This window comes from Serinus canaria, chromosome 7, assembly GCF_022539315.1.
Source record: "Serinus canaria isolate serCan28SL12 chromosome 7, serCan2020, whole genome shotgun sequence".
Classification (NCBI taxonomy): domain Eukaryota; kingdom Metazoa; phylum Chordata; class Aves; order Passeriformes; family Fringillidae; genus Serinus; species Serinus canaria.
Window position 1 is genome coordinate 14,053,538 of NC_066321.1, and position 18,728 is coordinate 14,072,265.

Below are 18,728 nucleotides of genomic sequence, written 5' to 3' on the forward strand. Positions count from 1 at the left end.
ATCACAGCTTAGTTAAAAAGACATCTTTATGCAGAACATGCCTTGCTCCAAAAACAGGAACATCTATTTTTTGCAGCATCCAGACCCAAAGATTCAGACTAATGAAAAGGCAGCAGGAAATCAACAAAGTTCTCAGATTAGAAGTGTAAAGGAACAGCAACTACTTCAAGAATTTCCTACTATAATCCTTATCTTCTGTCTTAAATATTACTTTTGGTCCCCTGAAGTAATTTGGTAGTTCAGTCAGAACATAGGAACTTTTGTCTATTTTAGATTCACCCGTCATTGGCCTATCATTTAAGGGAAACCCAATGGACAGAATCAAGTTTTTAGCCAAGCTACTTCAGGATGTTAGAGGAATGTGACTTTAAATACTGTTGCCATGTAACCTGTTTGCTGCCTATATTATGGACTCTCAGTGCCTGGTAAAACATTGCAGGTTTCCTTTGGTTCCTTACAACAGATTTCAAAAGGAGGCATCTCACAATCAGTAGCAAGAAAGTCTTTTCTTCTGATGGCTGCCAGGGCAATCACATGGAAAGGGATTTTAAAAAAAATTAAATGCAAAAGAAGTAGTAGAGTGTCTGATAATTTCAGACAGTATGCTGGAATCTTTCTGACAATAAAGACTTTTATTGCACCCTTATAGTGCCTGGGGTTTTAATTTAACACATCAATGAGAAGGCAGTGTTTAAAAAAAACACCACCACCACTTGAAAACACCAGCAGGACTTGCTTTTATTAGTGCAATTCATAAGAAATTAGAACATTTAATGAGAAAATCATTAACCATGAAAAAAATGGACTGACTTAACTTGGGAAGCTTAAGTAGTTAGACTTCAATTTAGTTTGTCAGCTACTGGTGAAATAAATAGAGAGTGAGCTGATTACCTCTGGCACAGTGGGCACTTTAGCACACTTTCTTGTGCTGTAGCTGCTGTTGGGCAGAACCATTATCTGCCTCCTTTTCTAAAAACTGTCAAAACCTAGTGGGAGAATATCAAACATGCCTTGTTTCACACTATGCAGAGATATTGTCCTTCAGATTTAGTTCAATTAGGCATTTTATAGAAAATAATATAACAGCTGGTGCTCTGCATACTCACAAGAGCAGAGAGGAACACAGTACTTAAACAATGTCTCTTTCTTGCTGTGTTTACTTCTTGTTTTTTCCACCACTCTGGCAGGTGATTTTCTTTGTTGATGCTTCCATAGCTGAGGTTCTTGAAGTGATGTCTATGCCCATAACATCTGGAGTTGGGAAGGGCTATAGATCAGGGAAAAGGTTCTGCTAATCCACTGACTGGTCTTTAACAGTACAAGAACAGGACAGGCAGATGCTGTGACTTGGTCAGAAAGCTTTCCTGAATCTTTTTCCTCAGTGGCAGCAAGACTGTAATCTCCCCTTATAGGCATCCTCTTTTAAGAATTCTAAGAATTTGTTCATTTTTTAAGTTATTAAAACTTAAATCAGACTTTGGTAAAGGGGTTAACTGCTGATATATGTTTCAAAAGATTCTGTTTTATTGTTTGTTCTTAACCCAAGTCTTGGCTCTTGTTTTGAGAGAGGCAGGGCACTATCAACTCCCTATTCATTCTTTTCACAATGCTTCTGAGTTTATAGATCACTGTTGTATCCTCCTCACACTTGGTTTTTCCCTGGCTGAGGTGTTTGCCAGAGGGTAAAATTTGACAGTTCCTTAACTTAAAGTAAACATGAAGAGAAAGTAAATTACTACAATCTAGCAGAAATTAGTTGGGATTTGCAGAGCTCTTGGGTGACATTTTCTCTTGTCTGCTTGCAGTGGTTCACAGCTACCTACCTTTGAGGACCTCAACAGTAAGGGTGAAACTGGTGTTCCCCTTCTTGCTGGTACAGGTCTCACTGTTTACCTCTGCTTCTTTCTGTCAGGCACACACAGTTTATAATCTTTATAATCATAAACCTCTTTGCTCTGATAAAAAATTATCAAACTATCAATTATCAAACCTGTACAAGAGACAAGACATACTCTGATGTCAATAACAGCAAGGTCTTTTAACTGCAGTCACCCTACACATGTTGGTTTGACATTATTACACCTTTTTTATAAATGCTTCTGTTGAAATACACATCAGTTGCAAAGGATGTTTAGGGGATACGCTTGTGTTGTAGAACATTAACCTCCCTAAGCTTTAGGATTCCAAATTTTTATCAAACAAGTTAGGCCACTGATTTTTTTTCTTGTCTTTCAGGGAAAAGTATGCCTTGGACATGCTGGAGGTTCTTCTTAGTATATCTGGCTTTTCCAGAGAGGCTGAAATTATTGTTACTAGCTTATATAACAATTATCAACTTGCATAGCTTGAGGCAGTGTGGGTATGATTAACTACTTAGGTGCCTGTGGAGTAGAAAAAGAGAGATCTAAAAGAAAAGTTGCGGTTTTTTTCCTTGAAAGTGTGCATTCTTTTATTTATTTATCAGTTTATTTCTCCTTGTCTTCCAGTGAGTCAGCAGGTGATAAAGCGCATTGATCAGTTCCTGGAAAATAAAGGTTCCCAGTACTACATGAAAGGGATTGACTGCATCAGAGCTTTTAGAGAGGAGGCCATGAAGGTAATGTTAATGTGTGAATACTCTTACCTCTTTCAAATTAGAGGCATAATGGGCCTGTTTGCTTGATAATTTATTGCTGCAGCAAAAAGAATTTAACTTTAAATATGTTTCAAATTTTAGAAATAGAGTTGCATTTTATGGGGGATTTTATTGTTACTGAAATGGGGACTAGCCTCTCTGGTATTACTTGCTGTTGTTTGTTTTTGTTTAAACATAAAACAGAAGGCCTATGACCTGATGCTTGTGCTAGTTAAAAGTGCAATCCTACAATTTTCTTCTTCAAGAAAGCTAGTTACAAGAAAGTCTTTCTAGCTTTCTGAGAGGTGCTTTTTGTTGCTCACCTTCCTTAGAACTCACAGTTTTAATAGAAATAAAATCCAAATTCTGTAGAGACTTTAGTGTTCACCATGTTAAATGACTTCATGAAGAATTAAGCTTCCTTTAGTATTTCTTCCTTACAGTTGTTGTTACCTTTTTTTCAGCTGGCCAAGGTGCAGTGCTTTAATGACTTTCTGCAGGCACTGAAATCAAAGTTGGAAGATAAAGCCTTATCTGATTTCTGGGAGATCATGGTACAAGGTAGGATGGCAATAAAAAAACCCTAGGCAATCTCTAGCTGTATTGCATTTATCCATTAAGTAGGAGAACTTCATTAGCAGTGGGGCACTTAAACTAACCCCACTGCAGCATTTTTATATGCTTCATTCTTACAGCTATTTAAAAAAAAACAACTTTAATGTTGCAGTTTCCATTCCTTTTCTGCACTAATAGTTTCATATCAGCATTATTCATAATGTATTGCCAAGTCTTGTTGAAATTGTAAATTAATTGTGGTAGAAGAGACAAATTAAATGTTATGGGGTAAGGAGAAGACAGGATTTCAGCTGAATTTCAGGATAAATGGAAAAAACTCGTGCAGTAGAGCTATAAAAAGATTCTTGCAGTTTAAGCTTCCAAAAAGTCATAGATAGTGTTGAAATGTGTCACTGATCATTTTGTATTTAAGTAACCTGAAGGACAGAATATGTGGTAATATGACACCTACCTGTGATTAAACTGGGAGATACAAGGCAGTGCCTTTCCAAAAGACATTCAGAGACTACACAAGTGATAAATAAAGGAACATTTTCACAAATAGAAAATGTAGCAGACTAAAAAAAATCTTTTACATTATACTCTTGTTTTTAATTGGATCCAATGCTAAGGAAATCTGTTAAATGCCCATCTGTATCTCTTAAGGGTGCATGCTATAAAATGCAGTGATGTGATTTTGTGTAGTACCATTCAAAGTGATGAACTCCAGACACGCTGTAATGTCTACTTCGTCCAGCTTTGAATTACAGGATGGGAATTTGCTTAGCAATGGGGAAAAAGCAGCACAGGACAACACTGACAACATTATATTCAGTAGTGCTGTAGGGGACCTTCTCTGTATAAATTTGGAAAAAGAAACAAATAAACTTTGAAAATAGCAAACCTGGATCTTTCAAAGCCATGAATAATTTTTAGTTAGTATAAATCAGAGTTTTTGACAAACCAGAGTATGTTTTGAGGAAAAAAACCAAACAAACAAATACAAAGAGAGATGATATTTTCATACAGCATAGATTATCTTCCTTTGAGAACATGGTGAAATGAAATCTTGATGCTTAATGCATAATCTGGCTGCTCTCCGTAGGCAGCTGAAATTGCTTTTTACTTGCTGCTAACAAGAGCAGAGGTTTTGTTTTCTCTCATTCTTGCCACATGACCCATCCCCTCTTTTCTACCAAGTGTGATGTGCATTGGGTCTTGTCATGAGTGACTGCCATCACCAGAAGAAGATGGATGTAAGTTAATGAGTTAGTGGCTCAGAAGAAAGGCAGATCTGTTTGACAAATTCCTATGTTTCATGAAACCCTGCCATGTGGTTCTGTGGGCACATGAAGGTGATTCTGCATTTACACTGCTACTGAAATTTTTATGAATCTCCTATTCTTTGCTCTCACACCCTCAGCTGCTTATTCAGGCACAAGCACATTTGTATGGCCAAGTGATGAACTAGACTGGAAAAAATATTGGGGTCAAAATAAATGGGGACTATTTCGAAGGATTTTTTGGGGGATGGGACATCACTGCACAGGGTAGCGCTGCTGGCACAGCCAAGGAGCAAAGTGGGGCAGGACCAGCACTTTGGTAGTCAGCCTAGGTAATCACAGTGCAAGCGTCTGAATGCTAAGAGTTAATTTTTTCTGAGGACCTAATAGCATACTGTGAATGACTAAAAGTGCAATTTCTAATAGATTTTCAGCATTTCATCTGTGATCTGTGATTTCAGTGTCTCATTAGTTTGATTGTCACAATATTAGCAGTTTCCTAAATGGATACTTCCACAAGCTTATGAATATGCTCATTAATTTATTTTTATATCATATTTTATATCCCAGTTGACTCATTTATGCAAGTCACATTTTCCTTTGAGTGATACTCTCTTTTTTGCTGGTGATGATGACACATCCTGAAGTTAGAATGTGAAACATTTTTTTTACTTCTAACATTAGTTGAATTTTTGGGAAGCCTTCTAATGATATTTTTATGTTTGGGGTTTTTTTTCAGAAAGGATTTCTTTGATCAGTAAAGATGAAGCGGAAGGAAGTTTGGTGACAGGTGAAGAGGCTGAGAAGGTATCGTTTTTTTAATGAGCATCTGTTTGTATAGAGCCCTTGCTGTGGAACTGAAGAGTTTCTCAAGTGGATAAATCTTCAGCTGAATAAAATAAGAGCCATATGAAGAAATAAGAATGTTCATTTGCCACACAATTGAAACTTCTGCATTTCAGAGCAAAATTACCTTAGCATGTTCTACAAGTTTTACTGTAATTGGTCTTTAAAAAGTAGTATGTATTGAAATGATCTGAAAACATCCTCTACAAAGAATAAGAACTTGAGCAACTCAGTGTAGTGGAACAGCACAGTGCTATTTACATATGCAAGATCACTATTTGAACTTCACAGAAAGAAATATGTTCTCACTGATAGCAGGAGTTCAAAAATCTGATACTTTTTTAAAAAGCTTTTGTGAACTCCAACAATTCAAGTTGTTGGGGCTAATTTTCACCATGCATGCAGTGATACCAGTATTTTCACTTTATGCAGCTCTTGTGGATGGGTGGACATCATACACGATGCTGGGGGTATTATTGGTGACCATATTAGATCCTTTTGGAAATGGGAATTTTGGACTATTTACAGGTATAGTTTCTACAGATATGTAGCATTTTAGTAACTACAGTGGTGAATGAGGATGTCCCAGTTATAAAGGACTGAATTGTAACAGGCAGAATGGTGCCTCTGCTTTGGAAGGAAGCAGAATTCAGAGCTGCTGTCAAAAGTGATACTTGTGTGGAGAGGATAAGATGGATGTTTTTTTATCAGGCTGCTAGTATAGGAGAAAGGTCCTTGTATCACAGACCCCCCCTGAAGGTAAAACTGTGTCTAAAATCACCATTTTGCAGAGAAGTAGCTTTTATAAAAGATGCCACATTGATTTTTTTGCAGCTTCCAGGCCTTCTGTAAGCAATAGGCAGAAGTGGGTAGAAGTAGGTTCTCTATGATTAAGTTAATGAGTAGAAAAAGGTTGTATTTTAGAAACTGCTTTTTACATCTGTAACAATTTACCTCAAGGGGAAGAAGGCACAGAAATGTCACGAAAATGAAAAGCTAACAAACTAGGAGTCCAGAAAGCTGAGCACATGTGCAGGATGAAATGAAAGAGTATGATGATTTTTCTAGATGTGAAGGACCTACTGGCTATTTATCATTACACATAAATGTATAACGCAACTTTTCCCCCAGTGGTGGTTTTAAAGAGGATCATTTTTTTTTATCTACTTCAAGTGCTAAGAATTAACTTGGAAACTTCCTCAGACAATATTGTTCTTGAGAACTGTACTTTCTAGTCTGAAACTACCACTGATGCTCAAAAAATGTGCTAATGCTGTGTGAAATAGCCACTGTTCCTTAAGGAAATCTCTACTAACCACTAAGACCTTGCAGCATACCATTGTCTTCCCTGTGAGCTTGTGGTAGTTAAAAAAACTGTGCCTGCATAAGAATGCAGCACAAATGATAGAGTATCAAGGACTGGATTCACAGCTGCCAGGTTAAGCTGGAGAAGACATTTATAGACTGACTGCAAATTTACATTTCTGGTTACCATCATCCTGCAATCACCATATATTGCAATACAGGAAACTATTTTGTGACTGAAGGTAATTTTGTGATTGATTGAAGGTCATACAATAGCCATATCTTCCCATTAAATTGGAGAAATACAAGATACTGCATGAAATCAGTTTTGCAGCAGAGTTCTCTAAGATGGCAGTTACCTTAACTATCAGAGTAATTGGATTGCATCTCTTTGCTAACTAAGCAGTTGGCACTTCCAGATATTTACTAGATAACCATCTCCCCACATACTGTCCAAATCCAAACCCAGAACCCTAATTCCCATTGGCTGTTAAGGCCTCATATGACTTTTTCATAAGCAACTGCAAGACTGTGTATTCTTGGAGTAGGATCTGCAGGGATAGAATATTTTATCTTGGTATTGTGGAGCTGGTATAAAATTTAGTCCTCTTTGGTCCAGTTAAACCCTGCCACAGTTTTCCTGTGTGATACAAAGCCAGCATTTTCCTAGGTCTACAAGGATTGCAAAAGTGGCTCATTTATTTTCTGTACTGAAAATGATACCTTTCACTTATGGTTATATTGGATTTTTTCAAATATCTCCCAACAGAGTAAGATGCAAGTTTTCTTCACCTCTGTAGAGGTTATGTGCAAGCCTGTAGGGTTGTGTGTCAGTGTTGTCCTTTTTGACACAGAAGCCTTTTCTCTTACCTGCTGTTTACTAGCTGCTAGTAGTTTCAAGACTGTTTTGTCTGTAAGATTACAGGTTTTATAGGGTTGCTGTCTGCAGGAAAAAGGAAGACTTACCAGGCTGCTTATTAGACAGGTCAAACTTTCCTTTTTCTTTTTGCTTGAGGTAGGTCATGCATGCATATTTTCCTATCACTGAGAAAAAAAAATTGTTTTTTCCCTGTAATAGTGGAGATTTTTAGAGCATGAGGATGGTAGGTTAAAAGAGCAGGAATGTCAAGTGCTTTTTCTGGTTGCTTTGGGGAAGATAATGGGTTTCAGCACAGCTATTATATGTAATTTGCTTTTGCATAAATGTAAAACAGGTTTTCAGAAAAAAAACCCAACTTTGGATGTTCAGCATTTGATGGAAACTTCAGGTTTCAATTTACTGAAAATCTTCATTGTACATTTTTCTAGCTTTTAGCTTCCTTTGCATAATTTAGCATGAGAAAGCTGATTGTAAAAATTTTGAAAAATGTGCTACTTCCAGAAATACCAATTGACTCTTAATTAAATGTGAAAAAAGGAAATTTGATCTGGCACAAAAAGCCTTTCAGAGCTGACAAATGTCGTTAGCTTTTAGTTTCATAGTATGTGCTTTATATTACTACTAGATAAGGAACTCTTCCAACAAAAAAGATAAACATACGTACGGCATCCTGAAATTCTAAGTCCTTCTGTCACATTCCCTGCCTTTCTTTTTTTTCAGCTACAGAATCTCTACATGAATGTTGTCTGTGGAGTGAGATTTCTATGTTTCTCTTGGATAATGCTGGTTAGGATGTAGGAAATGATTGACCTTTGGTCACTGGGACAATGAGGCAGAGGTTGCCTGTCCTCTGTTACTGGTGTTACCCAAGCACAATCTATTTGCTTTTCATCCTAGAGGATGCAACAGGAAAGTCAGAGTTTTACCCCATGCCTAAAGCTGTCACTGGAGTTCTAGAGAAGGATCAGAATATTTTATTTATTAAAATAATGTTTAAGCTTTTCACACTACAAATGTATGGTCTCAGAGATTGATGATGTTGAGATGGATCCCATGGACTCTTATACAACCTCCCTGGCTGATACAGTTCAAGTCCCCAGCTGAACAGCAGCTCCCTTTTAGGAGCACAAAAGAGTTATCTAAGCAGGTATTTATAGCCTGTTTAATGTGGCTATTTTCTGCTTAGCTGTTCTCTTTCATCATCTGGAGTTATAGTGAAGTTGTTTCTGACTTAAGGATGACAGGACTCCAAGTCTAGGAATGTGGCTTTTTCTTGTTATCTTCATGCCTATATTTTCTTGTGAGGCAGGGTTGTTTCTAGCTCTGTATACTTGTTCTGGTGCATTTTAATAATAATTAAAAAAAATATATTTTATACTAAGGATATTGGTAAAAAAGTAGTAACTAGGATTTTAAGACAACTGGATCCTTTTTTTAAGTAGGATTTAAGTATTGCCATTTTTTCCCTACCATTTTAGTGTTTTCGGGTTTTTTAGGCTAAGAGAAAAATCTGTGAAATAATTTGGAGGTGGTTGTACTCCAGATACTGTCTGTATATTTGATTTCAGTTTTTATAGTATCTGAGCCAACTTACCTTTCTCTTCTGTTTATGAATGTCATGCTTTAAGTGAATGGCATACGGTGAGTTGTATCAGCAGCTACAGCAATGTAATTTTGCATAATGAATTTCCATTTTTAAGATGCATTCTAACCATCTTGCATGTTAGAGGGTTTTTTTTAATTCATATCTTTGTTCATTTCGTAAATGTTAATTGAATTAAATGGGGAAGCTTATAAATTCTACACAGAACTAGAATGCTGTGTGTAGGAAATGTCTCAAAGAAGCCATTGGTCACCCTCATATCATTGGGGGTATTTTGTTATCCCTGAGCATTTTGTAGCTACACACAATATTTTTGAAGAACATAAACCTGGTCAAACTGAAATGGATAAAATTTCCATCTGATCCAGAACCCCATCTGACAGTGGACAAAAAGGGATGGGTAGAGAAAAATGTATAGTCCTAGGCTGCAGCCACTGATGTTTCAAAAACTTCTTGTGTCTGAGGTTGTTTCTGTGGAGTTAGTAGACTTCAAATGATTTCTATGCATCTTTCTTATCTCCCTCTGCATCCAAGGAATAATATTTGCAGCATCCTTATCTCAGGGTTCTCTACAGACTAACAATGTGTTGTCTCAAGAACCATATCCTCATGTCTGGTTTTTGACATACTTCACCATAAAATCCTTTAAAAGCAAATCTTACAAAGTTTTTTGTATTTTAATATGGTTTTGGAAGGTGGAAACCAGAAAACACTTCCTTCCTGATCTTTAATTTCAGGTGGCTTTGTTTTGATATAGAGAGGAGACATTCTGTTAACATTAAAGTCTCTCAGTTTTGTCAGTATCACATAAATTCACATAAATACTTTTTTTTTTTTTTTTTTTTAGTTCTTGGCTCCAAAAGAACAGAAAATTGAAGCTCTGCCTCCTACAGATGAAGGTGGTGATGTTGATGATCTGGTGAGTACCATAAAGTTGTGGTGTGGCTTTAGAATTAAGCTCCAAGTGAAAGGTGCAATGATAGAACAAAATGCTTCTTAAAGCAGTAGATATTAGAGTGCATGCCTTAGAAAACACCTAAGGAATTGAATCAAAGAGCCTTATGAAATTACTTACTTGCTATTGTGAGACTTAGCCAGGTGTGTAATTTCATGATGGCAAATGTGATGTAGTAACATAGGTGTTTACAGGGGTGAAATGTGTCCTCTTATATGCTTCAAAAGAGCCAGTGAGCCACTCATTTAACAGTGGATTGGTGTAATTTACTATAATAGCTTTTTAAAAGGTTTGTAGATCTTGAACTGCTAGTTATGTGGGTTGAAACTCAAAAACATTTTTAAAAAGATGTTTTGATCTTTTGAATTAAACTTCTCTATATAGGCTTGCTGAAATTCAAGGATACCAGGTTTTTTAATAAATATTTTAGCCATCTTTTACAGGCTGACTCATTACAAATCTGTCTCCAAGGCTTAAGCTGATGGTGTAGATGGTTTTAAAGAAGCTTCGATAACAGACAGATTTCTACATTTGGACTGTACTTTTAAAAAACTATAAATTGCACAGATGATTATGTGAAGATAAGATTTTTCAGTTTGTTTTTGGACTTTATAGCGGATTAGTACTGAATTCTGTGCCATCTATTTATGTTACATGAGAAGGATTTCCAAATTTGCTTGGTTTTCTCAGCACTAAACACATGTAAGAAATAACTTCAGTGCTGCTTCTTTCAAATCTGTTTCTTCTGTTTGCAGCTGGATATGATGTGACCACTGATATATGGTGACTATAGAAGGACAGTTTTGGAAGAGATGGCTCTGTGAGATGGGCCAAAAAAAAATGCTAATGAGAAGACAGTACATCCATCTTTATTTTCTCAAATGAGAACGGAAATCCCAGAAACGTTCCCAGCTGGTATAAATGGCATCTGACTTTCAAAACTAGAACAGAAGATTGAAGTTGCCTGAAGTATTTGTGCAGTAATGATACCTTTAAGGCATCTTTTTTTTTTCCTTTTCTTTTCTTTAGAACTGAATTTAGCTTGTCCTTTGTATTGCTTTTAGCTGAATACTACTAAATTTAATGAGAATCTGCTCTGGTGCCTGAAATTCCTGTTGCATTGCCTGGGAAGGAAAACAGAAATGTCACAGCAAGGTTACCAGGTAGTACTGAATATTTAGTGGAGGTAACCCTATAGGTTTATTGTTTAAGAAGGAAAAAAAGTCTCTTATTTTCATGCTTTAAAAAAACCAACCAACCAACTCAAATAAACAAAAAACAAGATAGAGGAAAAAAAACACAACAAAGCACCATGAAAACCACCACAGAGGCTTGTGGGAAAAAATTCTAGGTCAGGAACTCACAAGTTATTAGTTTGAAATACACAACAGAATCTAAAGCACACAGCAGAGCCAGGTGTGCTGATTTTGCCACACTGACCCCAGATCAGTAATTATGGTCTTCCCTGTACTACAGTTTCTCTATCCTGTCAGCTCAGCAGCAGCCTAAGGTCTCTGTCCCTTTCTGTGACACATTTTCCTGTTTCATGTGCTGGGAGCTTTGATTTTTTTTTAGACTTCTAACTAGTACGGTTACTGTAGATGCTCCTGGTGCTGAAAGGAGAATGAATCAGTTCTGTCTCCATTCCATGTACTGCTGAGAACTGCTAACCCAGAGCAGAAGAATCCCTCAAAGCTGTACACTGACAGCTGGGATAGATAACTGATAATGGTTAAGACTGGTAACCAGGATGGAGTAATGTCTACACACAGCAATCCAAACTAGTCAAATACTGCTTAGAAAGACACATTCAAGTCTGATTACAGAGCTGAAGAGACAGTAATGACACCTTCACACATGCTTGTCTGTTAGAACCAGATTCATTCCTTTAAAAGCTGTTGCTTCATTATTATAAATGTACTGTGCAAAATGGTATTAAGATCACAAAAAAAGGAAAAATCATGATCTGTAGTTGCAAAATGTTGTGGAATATTTGCACTTTATAGTGGCCAACAGCTCCTGTGTGGGAAATAGTGATTGTTTTTTGCCCCTACTTCCTTACACAGCAGCCTGCTCTCTTCTGTCTTTCATCCTATCCTGACTGAGTTGAAAGCATTTCTCAAATGCAGATGGCAGGGAGCAAGGGATTTTTGCAGACTTTTCTAGCTTTTGTATCACCAGAAGATTATTTTTCTCAGCTGTAAATAAGGATTATTTGATCAGTGTTTTAAAGGCCAATATATGGAGTATGCTGGCTGGGGGTTTCTTTTACACTTTAGTTTTTTTGTTTAATAAAAATATTTTAAAGGTCAGGTTTTGTCTTCAGAGCCATGCTTGCTAAAATCAGGTGACTACTTATGCAGTGCCTAAAGGAAACAATCAAAAGCCCCTTTTCTGAGCCTACAATGCAAACATTGAATATCAAAATCCTTCCACAGAAGCAGAGTATACTTATCCTATTCTTTACAAACTCTAAACTTTACAACACCCCAGTAAAGTAGTTTTTATTATATTGCAGAGATGATGAAAAAATGTTGGGTCAAGACCACACAGAATATAGAACCTGATGACCAGAATATGGAGTTACTTAGTTTCTTTTGATTTAGTTGAGCACATTTTAAGAGTGTATTGCTTCTGTCAAGGAATATACATTTAGTTCATGGAGAATTGCTGCATAGATCTTCTTGCTACCTGTACAGTACAGTATGTACAGGTAGGTCAGTGTGGTGATTGAGTTGCTAGTACTGAGAAGAGGAATGAGAATTTATGACTCAAAATAAATAAAATGAATTCTTGGAAGGCAAGAAAAGCATCTTTAATTCTGTCCAGGTTTCTGAGTTCAGTCTTCAGAAGCTTCTGATCTTAATGAGGATCTGTCACATCAGCAGCCTGATTTGTTCTTTGGCAAAGGGCCAGTTTTCAGGTTATCATTCAATGACTGGAAGAGATCTTGCATTTAGTTTAAGCTCACATTTTCAGTTACAAAGTCTGACTTACTGTTTAGTAGGCTGACTCACTGCTTACACTGAGAATTCTCATTTTCAATTGCTACACTGACCAGTCCTCAGAAGCACTAGAGCAGTTAGTTATCCACTTCAAAAGCAGCTATAAAGGAGACATAAAGTGCATTTGTTTTCCTGCCAGCAGCAGAACATCCCTTGTAATGTACTTCATAGGCAGAGAAATTATTAGAGCATCTACAAAAAAGAAGACTCTCAAGACTTCTCTTCCTTTGTTAGAAGAGAGATGTGGACTAAAAAAAATTACTTTGCAGTGTGGACTTTGGGAGGTGGAGAATATCCAAAAGTATTATACCAGAAAGGGTAAATATTATGTGAGGGAGCTGGGACCATAGCACATAACTGAGAGTACTCCACAGAAAAGGACAAAGTACTGGGTTTGGGAGGCATAGAGGAAGACTAAGACTCTTCTGGTTACAATGTACTGTGAATCTAGAAGTGTCTAGGCTATATCAATTCTGCACAAAGCATTTAGCTCTGTCACTGGGTAGAGGGGTTTGCTACCTGTCACGCAGTTCTCAGGTTTGTTCCATTCCTTTTCTACTCAGAAACCAAATTTGTCCTCTTGGACAGTTGTCAATATGCCACAGTAATAAAAAATAACTTCTAGAATGTTACATAATTGAAGACTTGTGATTTGTGTGATATTAATCAGGTTGAAGTGAATGTCAGGTCAACAGTATGATGTCAACATGTTTGGAGAATTCTGAAAGCAGGGCTTCATCTCTGTCCTTGGAATGTGGCACATAAGTATTACACATGCCATCAAAACACTTTTAATGTGAAGAGACCTCTTCTGCTGCACTGTGGTCTCTTAGTTGCCAGTGTGAATTTACATCTTGCTAACTTTCCTGGTATTTGGGTTTTGACAGAATTGTCTGTTTGATGTTGCAGGAGGATCTTTGGAATTAAAAAATGAGGAAGGAAAATCAGTTATCTCAGTTGTGAATTCTAAAGACACAGGCCATTTTTATGGTCTGCATTTGCATGACCATGATAAAAGGCAAGGGAGGAATTCCCTTGTGATACCAGTAGGGTTGGGGATAATCTGGAAAGAAGAGTTTTGACTTGGCATGTTGCTAAGCTGGCAAATACACTGGTGGATGTTGCTGCTGTGCTTGTAAGGTTGAGTTTGGATTTGTTCAGCCTCTCCACTGTCAGTGTGAAATAAGCACTTAAATTTAGCTGTTGGTTTGTGACAGTGGAAAATTCATTTCCACTAAATTTTCAGCTTTGCTTCATTTCCCTTTCCATCTTCATTCTTCTCTTGGTACCATTACAATAATGGAGGTCAGTGCTGGGAGCACTTGTAAATGTCAGATGTAGGAAACCTCCACGTTTTCTTGAGTCTCTTTTGAGATGTGGGTTACAAAGAATTTTTAAAAACTCAAAATGTTCCCAGTACTAGCTGGGGACTGGGGACCCACCCAGGCTTTTTTTTTTTCTTAATTCTTTGAAGAACTACCACATATTAAAAACAGTTCTTTCAACAAATCCTCACCATTTAAAGGTGCTGGTAAAGTAAGGCAGCATTGACTTCTGCAAGAAGTGACTTGCCTTTCTGGGGGTGGAGTTTGTGTATAGCATTTCTCTGCACTGTTTTGAGGGCAGCTCTAGAAGTTCTGTATCAGTTTGGGCTCTTTTCTTGTGATTACTGAACCTGAAAATTTTAGGAATAGATTACCACATATTAAAGAAATTAAAGGAAACCATAATAGGTGAAGTTTTCTTTTGTAATACTATCATATTCTGATACGAAGGTCTGAAATAGATATATTAAAAAAGGCAAGGCTGTGATTTTTAGCCTCTCTTATCTTTCCCAAAGGATCAAAGCTTGCATTGAACTCTGCAGAAAAAATTGGCATAGAGATACTCTTTACAAGAAAATTACTTGGAAAACATTTGAACAAAGCTTAGCTTAAAGTTTGATCGTATTTTTCCATGCAGCAAGTTTTGGTAAGTGGAAAGATTATGTCCCACTCTACCTTCCCTCTTCTACTGTTCTGGAATAGTGCTTGCTTTTATGAAAATAAAGAACTAAACAGGAACTAGAAAACCTCTCAATTTTGTTTTTACAAGCCAGGAATAACTTTAGTGCATCTGTGAGATGAGTGCCTTAAAATAGACTCTTTGCTCATCTGACTCTGCACATACTGTACTTTAGTGACTTAAGCTGGATAGAAGCTAATCTGCTTCTTCCCAATAAACTTTGTGAAGACAGCATGACTAAGACATAGTAAAATTAATTCTGTTCTTTCTGATGCTTCCCCAGTACAAGTCCCAACAGCTGACCATCAAAAGCACCTCTTTTGGCAGGAACCTGAAATACTTACAGTACTTTTTGCTGTTACCAAATAATGAATTATTCTGCAGCACTAAAAGCCACTCAGATTTGGTCACATATATATTTACTAGTGTATTAATTCTTAGGACCCCTTCCTATGCACCAAGTCAGCTATATGGACTGCTGTGAAAGTCTGGGGACTCTATAATGAAATTAGTATGTTGACCATGGAAATATATTCACTGTTGCTTTAAATATATCAAACCAAAGGATTGTTTTTCTTCATGGTCTCACTGAGTTCCAACTCTGTCTCATCCTTTCTTCCTATTTTAATGTACAATAATAGGCAGTAATAACTGTCATTTTCTTTTCCTCCAGAAAGGAGTGAATCTTACAGCTTTCAAGATATTATCAGAAAACAGAAATACCTCCAATGTAGGGTAAAACTAGAAACGTTTTGTCTGCTGTCTGAGACAATGCATAAGGGAAGCACAAGCCCCTGATGAGACCAACTGTGGTGCAGATATTTTTGCCTGAATCATGTGGATCAGACATCATGCTAGGAAAAGAAAGGTAAAATAGCTGTTAGTACCTGATTGCTGGAGTTTTATATGACTGGGATGTATGAGAATGCCTTCTCCAGCCTGCTGATGCAAATAGTCAAATGACAAATGTTCTCTCCCATGGAGTGAGTACATCTGCAGTGTGAACAAATGGCCCCTATGCTGGCTTTTCACAAGAGTTACAGGAGCTGTATCAGAATGCACCTTTACTTACTGAAAAAGGAGGGAGTGGGATGGAGAGAATTTTTTTCCTTTGGTCCCAAGCAGGCCAGCATTAAAGGCCCTCATCTGAGTGGGTGAGAGCCTGCCAAAAATGTTCATTTTCCTGTGATGGCTTAATACTGTGTGAGTCCTGTGTGAATTTGATCTCCTAGTCCACAGTTGTCCTGCATGTTGAGAAGGTATCTTCTCTGCCTGCAAAGCATGAAAAATGGCTCAGCAAAGGTGAGTCAAGAAATCATATGATCTTTGTCTAGTGATTGTGATGTAGATTTCTCCCTATTACTCCTTGGGAACTTTCAGTAGTTGCCCCTGTAGGATCTCTACATTTAAGTTTAACACCAAGACTTAGAAGGCTAAGTGCATTCCATGAAGAGCATAGCACAAGTGATAGTAATCCACCTTTCACAGAACTGTACTGGGTACTGTACAAATTTGTATATCATCTGAATCCCACCTTTAACTAACATCTGATCTTCTAGCAGCTCAACTTGCTGATTCACTTCAATTTCTTGGGCAGGCTGGGGGAAATTCATCAAAGCTAACATCAGCCAGCAAGTATATCCTTTTTCTCCCTGAGTAAGAGGAATAAAGATTTTGGGAAACAAAGTTGGTTTGGTGATGGGGAAATTGCATGTGTTTAATGAACTTGCTTTGGCTTTAAATGCCATCCCTTAAAGTACCAGGACTATCAGTGTGTTTTGTAGCTATTAAGCCATTGATTAATAGAAACAGTAACATTGTCTTTGGATAATGCACTTACTGCAGAAATGCCTTGAAGAGGCAGAGGTAGGGCAGGTTTCTGTCTTCAGTACTTTTGCTGGCTAACAAAGAAATTTGGGAGCACCTGCACTTTCAGGGACTATATGCATAGCTATGCTGGGTGGGCTTGCTTCATGTTGTTTGTAAGGGGTCTGTGGCTTTGTCGCAAGGGTGGCTCAAAACTCCATGAGATCTGGTGGTCAGGCTTCTTGGAAGATAAAGGAGGTACTCCAGAAGAGGTGAGTTCTATAACAGGTGAATCCTCAATGGTTCCATCTAAATCAACTTGTAAATTAAACACTAAGAGAAACAGGCTGTGTCCTCCATAGCTGCATTAAAATTTTCTCATTGTTTTATTTTCTAAGACTATAAGAGAATTAATATGGTTCAGTAGTGAGGACAGCAATGGTAGGGTTATATTCCTAGTTCTGTTCAAGGCTCATTAGGGGCCATTTATTCCCAGTTTCACAGAATATCATGAGTTAGAAGGGACACAAAAGGATGATCGAGTCCAACTTTTAAGTGAGTGGCCCATACAGGCAGTGAATTCACAACCTTGGTGTTGTTAGCACCATGCTCTGACCAAAAATATCTTTGCCTGTTGATTATTCTCCCTCTGTAATTGGGGAAAGTTGTTTACTTATGATATCTCCCAGGGAAGGCAGATGAAAGACTTTTGATAGACTTTGGTTGGATGAGACTTCATATTCAGAAGGTGTGTCAGTGCAAAAGTTTGGTGACAGAAGATTTGGGGGAATGGGAATAAATGAAGGAAGAAAAGTGAGTTATTGTGATGTTCCCTGGGCATGAGGAGAACATGATCATTAGTCTTGAGGAGAAATGGAACAGTGGGAGTTCCATTAAGTGTCCCACAGGCACCAGGAATATATGAGAGGCAGACATTAAACAGACAAAGACTGAGGTATTCTGGCGAAATGGAGAAGCAGTTATTCCACTTAATGACTTTGAAAGGCAAGGAGAGGAAACAGATGAGGTTTCAAAGGTTATTATTGGAAAGAACAGCCTTTCTATATCTCTTTTCACATTCCAGAAAGAATGATCTCTTTTACATAATGAGCATTTACTTACAGTTCTCCCAGACACACACACACTGACCTATTTAAAAATGCAAATGGTCATGAAGTTCCCTTCGGGCAACAGTGACAAAATCAATGTAGAAGGAATAGGGTTAGCCCAGCAAGACAAGATGTAATTGGGTTGTAGTTTGTCTGCAAGAGATTTCTCTGCAGTCCCCAGGAAATGGGAGCAATATAGGCTTCAGCATTGAATGACTCACAGCTCAAGGTTTACACATAAGATTGTGTATAATCCCTGTTAACCTAAAGCTGATGATTCAGAAGTAAGAACTGTGATGAGACAGAGGACATGTGAAAAGGAACAAACATGATGAGAGAAAAACATGCAAGAATGACCTTTTGCTACCCACAGGTCATGTAACTTAAAATACAAGAATGGCATATACCCAAAGGGACCACTGGAAATCACGGGAACCACATTATGGATACATTTTACAGATTGAATGTGTGCTGGAAGGCAGGACCAGCTTCACCTTCTACGCAGTTGTGTACTCCTCAAGGCAAGATTATTCTGCAGAATCTAGTTCTTCACAGAAGAGCTGTGGGCAGTTTCAGAGATTTATTGTGGAGTAGAGAGAATTGAAATGCCAAGTCACAACTACATAGAGAAAATGTACAGTAGGTGTCCAAAACAAAATAATATCCTTCTCTGACGTTTAACTGCTGGGGTTTTTGTGCAGGAATTTCTTTGTGATAGAATATGGTCTTTAGGTTGCCAGTATCTGGTCTTAAAGTCAATTAC

General features: G+C 37.5%; 1 protein-coding gene across 2 annotated transcripts in view; it reads left to right on the forward strand.

The window, feature by feature from the left end:
- Window positions 1–12,353, forward strand: part of XRCC5 (X-ray repair cross complementing 5) — a 49,612-nt gene extending 37,259 nt beyond the window's left edge. The window contains exons 17-21 of one of the 2 annotated variants that reach the window (XM_018911400.3): window positions 2,487–2,596; window positions 3,079–3,175; window positions 5,192–5,259; window positions 9,934–10,005; window positions 10,797–12,353. In XM_018911400.3, coding sequence (XP_018766945.3) covers window positions 2,487–2,596; window positions 3,079–3,175; window positions 5,192–5,259; window positions 9,934–10,005; window positions 10,797–10,811 — 362 coding nt within the window. In that variant the 3' untranslated portion in view covers window positions 10,812–12,353. Of the gene's footprint in view, window positions 1–2,486; window positions 2,597–3,078; window positions 3,176–5,191; window positions 5,260–9,933; window positions 10,006–10,796 lie in introns of those variants that run through there. The other variant, XM_018911402.3, reaches the window with a different exon arrangement.
- The last annotated feature ends 6,375 nt before the right edge of the window (window positions 12,354–18,728 follow it).